The 5,121-nt window shown below is 37.5% G+C and overlaps 1 protein-coding gene and 1 non-coding gene across 2 annotated transcripts in view; both read right to left on the reverse strand.

Moving 5' to 3' along the window:
* On the reverse strand, nt 1,578-1,650 carry TRNAA-UGC. Its single transcript has one exon. It is a non-coding gene; the product is annotated as a tRNA-Ala (tRNA).
* Nucleotides 3,125-5,121, reverse strand: part of LOC109231853 (protein DGS1, mitochondrial-like) — an 11,386-nt gene continuing 9,389 nt past the window's right edge. Inside the window, exons 12-14 of the mRNA XM_019397480.1 lie at nt 4,104-4,214; nt 3,720-3,820; nt 3,125-3,596 (exon numbers count right to left, since the gene is read on the reverse strand). Coding sequence (XP_019253025.1) covers nt 3,476-3,596; nt 3,720-3,820; nt 4,104-4,214 — 333 coding nt within the window. The 3' untranslated portion in view covers nt 3,125-3,475. The remainder of the gene's footprint in view (nt 3,597-3,719; nt 3,821-4,103; nt 4,215-5,121) is intronic.

The following is a 5,121-nucleotide window of genomic DNA, read 5'->3' on the forward strand; positions in this document are numbered from 1 at the left end:
CGAGGGGTGGATCTGACCTAAGGTCACCTCGTACCGCCGGCAGAACTCCACTATGATGGGTTCTAAGGGGCCTAAGGTGAAGGGATATGTATATACACTAAGATATCCTTCAACGTGAGTCATAATCGACTCGTCACGGGAAGGGGCGACCAGGTCTTTCCCTTCCCATCTACATTCAGCCCTCACCCGGTCTAGGCAACCGGGAGTGATTAGACTAATATACTCCGATGCCGGTTCGCCGCGGCCCGGGACCGATGATGGGTTTTCAACCTGGAAGTCGGCAGATACCGAGCAACCAGTCGGTGTGAATGCTTTCAATGGGGGTTCTGGTGCATGTTCATCAGATCTAGCGGGGCTCGCGGCCGAGCTTGGTCTAGAAGGAACACTTTGTGAAGTTTTCGCCATTTCTTAAAGCTTTACGAAGAGATGAAAAGAAAATACAACCAACGCAGAATTTGGGAAAGATAGGAAATGTTGAACCTGGAAGGGTCGTTTATACTTTTTTCCATGAGGCGGTGGCACGAATCGCGAAGCCACAGACACGAAGCGACAGATAATTAAGAGAAGCATTAAATGCCTGCAGCAGGCGTGGTCAGAGCACTCGATGGCTTTTTCACCTGGCGTATGGCCATACGTCACGGGCATCACGTCACCGGTCATATCGTTTATTATCATTACTCTCTAATAAACGAGGGGACTATCTGTATTAGGTGATACCCTTTTTTGCTTGAGCCCGACCGGGTTGGGTCCGGACCGGAGCAAATCGGGGCCATCGAACCCGACCTGGATGCAAGGTAGAACGACGGCCACGTCTACAACCGAGGTCGAGTCATTTCGAGACCGTTACAGAGCTCGATAGGAGTCACCACCGGATGGAGAAACACACAAGGTCGGAAGCCGGACTCGTAACAGATAACCAAGCGTCGCCGGATATCTCGCCCAAACGTGATTTTCTCAACCACTTCAGGCCATTAAGGCGTAATTACAGGGATCCACGATGTAATCAATTGACCTACCTTATTTTTACCCTTAATCAGAATGTATAAAGGGGGATCTCTCTAAATTCTTGAGGATCATCAAGCACAACTGTTCTAAGCAATATTATATTCTGCGATTATTTACTTTAACAGCAATTGTTGAGTCTTTATCTTTATTTTCCTTAACCTAAAAACCTTTTGTATCTTTTAGTTCACGGATCCTTAAAACCCCATATAAATTCAATTGTTATCCGGATTCGAGGGTAAACAATATTGTAATCAATTACTTAAACAATTATGTCTTAATTCAAGTGAAGAGGATGCTTCTCTTTTCCTCAGAATATTACCAATTGTATATAACAAGATAATTTTTTAATTGTTAATATACAAACAATTCAGATTTAATCATTTAGTTAGTGCATACTTACTTTCAAAAAAGTTAATATTTGGGCAATTACATTCAGCCTGAAATTGTTGTGCCAGTTTGGAACTAAGTGTTAATTTTGTGAACTGAAATGTTGTTTGTCTAGATTAAATCATTAAAGTGAAAAAAAAAAATTAGAACAATTAAAAGAAACTATTTAAAAATTAAATGTTGAATGGAGATGCGGGGGATCGAACCCCGTGCCTCTCGCATGCAAAGCGAGCGCTCTACCATTTGAGCTACATCCCCTTCTGTTTGTGTATATTATACACTTTCTAATTATAATATTTCATTTCCACAATAGACTTTTAACTTATAATCCCCTCGTTTTTTTTTTTATTATTTGGGGAATTAAACAAGTTTTTCTTTGATCATTTTTTTGACAAGTAGTTTTTAAATATATTGAATTTATTGTGGCTTATAATACTTTTCATGTGATTTCTAATTATGTAATTTTATTTCAAAAAATTTAGAAAATGTATGTCCCGATTTCACACAAAAAATTAGTCAATTTGACCCTCGTACTCTGAACAGGTTCAAATAAATTGAAATATAGTAATTTTATGCTTCCTTATTACCGTTTGAAAGAAGTACTTGCCAATCTGAGAAGTATAAAATCTTATTGCTATAATGCTACCGTGAAAAATTATAGAAATAGATCGTTTGAGTTTCTTTTTCATATGATACCATAGCCGCTAAATGCTCTATAAAGTCGAGCATCACAAATTCACTTTTATCTTTCGAAATCAAATATTGAAAAACTGTTATCTCATTGGTTTTTTCTTTTTATATTTTATTTAAATTTAAAAGAAAATTTCGAGAATTTGGTTAATTTATTGCGTGTAACTAAATTAGACAGTTTGAATAGTCTCTGATTTTCTTCCATAACACTTAAGTTTGATTAAATTTTGATATTTTGTTTTAAAGATATCTAACGTGCATTAATCCTCTTCAAGAGTAGTTTCATCCATATTTCCATTGTTTTAGCGGATGTGTAGAGAATTGTATAGAATTCAACATATAATGCATACCAAAATATATGCAAGAAGATTGCTTAGACTTCATTCTTGTTAACCTGAAGAAATTTTCCTATATTATAGATATACTATTTTCGAAATTAAAAATTTCCTACTTATCTTCTATTAACACCTATTTCTCAACAATAAAACACATGAACAAGAGCGTGTAGGGTAAATAATTCTAAGAATACTTTGATCCTTTTTGGTGATTTTGCTCCGCTTTTGTCAAGTCAGGGGCTGATGGCGCCCCCAGCTTCTTAAGTTAGGGAATTTACAACAACAACAAACCCAATAGTGTGTACGCAGACCTTATTCTTACCTTGAGGGTAGAGAGGATGTTTCTGATAGACCTCCGGTCAAGGAAAGATGAAAAGAAAGCAGAAGCTTCTTAAGTTGGGGAATTGTGCTAGACAAATGCTATGAGTCATCCCAAGAGCAAGGTGGGGAGCTGTTGGACGGAGGGAATAAAAAATTAAGAAAAATGCTATAGTGCTTTTAGAATCCAATAGAATCTTCGTAAAGTTAGGATTTATTTGGTTGGTAGGTCCAGTCAATCATTACGAGTGTTACGGTTCATTCGGTTGGGATGTCCAATTGATTCATAGCTTCTCGAGCGTGATCAAATACTAGAGTTGGTCATTGCATTGACCCCAAACACAAAAGCATTATTCTACCTATAAGATAAAGTGAATAAGGTTCATACATGAGGCAATCCAAAATCTTTGACTATTTAATATGAGTGTCAATCAAATGAAACCGTATAGGGAGCATCTTTTTTACAAGTCATGTCAAATGAGAAGGCAGAAACACAAATAAGTCCTTAACGGATGTATTCCCCGTTTCTTTGCTGGGGTATTAGGAGCTTGATTCTCTCGAGTTCTACAATTTCAGATCTCGTGGAGGACACTGTAACGAGCAGCAAATAATGCTTGTGGACAAAATCTCACCCAGAAAACAAAAAGGAAAGGGTGGAGAGTGTAAGGGGGAATCATCCCTCATTTTATACAAAAGGGAAAAGCTGTTTGAATGAAACAGTAAATGTGAAGACTGCACAACTACTGTCGTTTTGGTAAAGGAAGCAAGCAATCATATACCCGTTCCATCCGTGATGTAATCCTGAGTTTATGCGCAGTTTGAATATCTGGCTTCGCCAAATCGATGATATCCTGCCTCAAACTATTCACATGCAAATGCCATGTTAGAGTTATAATATTTCAGCAAATACTTTTTCAAAATCCACGAAATATCTCATGCCTTAAACAAAGCAAGGCTTAAGATAAAGGACAAAGAGAAACAAACCTTATCCATTCACCAGTCGCTCTTGCATGTCCTTCCACAGCACAGTATAAGCGATCCAGATAATATAATGCCAACCCCAACATGCATTGAGCATCTTTTCCCTGAAGAGTTTGCGAAAAATAAGAAAAAAGGGAAAAGAAAAACCAAAAACAAGAACTCAACTCTAAGCTATGGCAGCATTACATGCAAACACCTAGTTAACTTGTTGGAGACCAGAAGATATTTATCGCATTTCTATTAAGGAGAGCGGAATTGAGTGAAGGGTTCTAAATTACTAGATGAAAATGGGTTGTATGATAGTGAAAGAAATATGAGATTCTCAAAGGTGCAAATACTAGTGTACAAGGATCAAATAAAGATGCTGATAAAGTTCAAAGGCCTTACTTGTCCTTGATCTTTGCAGCTTTCTAATTGCATGATCTTTCTCTCTATTTCCACAATTAGCAGTCGTCGTTGAATTCGAGCAACCCTTCCCCTGCCTTCTGCTCTCTTATCCTGATCTCATTCAAAAATTAATGGCATTATATGATTTTGCACAACATGTCAAAACTCTTAAAAAAAGAGAACTATATTAACCATCAAACATCTCAAGCAGTAATTTCCATTTCCTTTCTTCTTAGCTTCAAAGAATAATCACTTCCTCATGTCAATAGCATTAGCAGGGGAAAAGAGAAATGAAGAAAATATTCGCTGAAGCTGTCCTGAACTACAATTGAGTCCACTTCTTAGGTTTAAGATGGAATTGGAAGTGCCCAATCCAGTAGGATCAAACCATTGCGTACAATTATGAAGAATTCATTTTTGTATAATATAATATGAAACTATTTCGGTGAATTGCATAACAAGCCTCCCTCATCAGAAAACTGCTTCACTCCATCTCTTTCTCTGGAAAACTCTTCTCTATCTTTTTCTTTGATGAGATTGGAAATAGGTTCCCTTATTTTTCTCCTATACTCCAATACTCCGTGTAGAGAACTCTCTGAACTTATGACCATCCTTTCCTTCTGTAATCTTACAACAAACAGGATAACAGAAGAAAGTGTAAAAGCTGAACCAACTGACATAGCTTGATAATCATCAAAAGCAGAGGCTTCAAGAGCTGTGTGAACAGGATGTGGGTAGAAGAGAAGGTCTTAGACAAAAGTGGCACAGTCCCTGCTCCCCCTCTCCCTACAGTTCCTCCTCTTTGTCTCTCATGCGAAAAATATCCTAATCCCTCTTACAGTTATTTTTAATGGACTAATATTATGTTGCAAAAATTCAACTTCTGTATTCCTTGGGCTTCTAACAATTAATATGCCTTATATGGTTCTCAAGTGACAATGGCTTCATACTTTTGATGTTGCACTGATCTGCCTTAGGGTCAATTTTTTGAATATTCCTATAAACGCCCGGGGTTGGG

Source organism: Nicotiana attenuata, chromosome 1 (genome assembly GCF_001879085.1).
Source record: "Nicotiana attenuata strain UT chromosome 1, NIATTr2, whole genome shotgun sequence".
Taxonomy (NCBI): Eukaryota; Viridiplantae; Streptophyta; class Magnoliopsida; order Solanales; family Solanaceae; genus Nicotiana; species Nicotiana attenuata.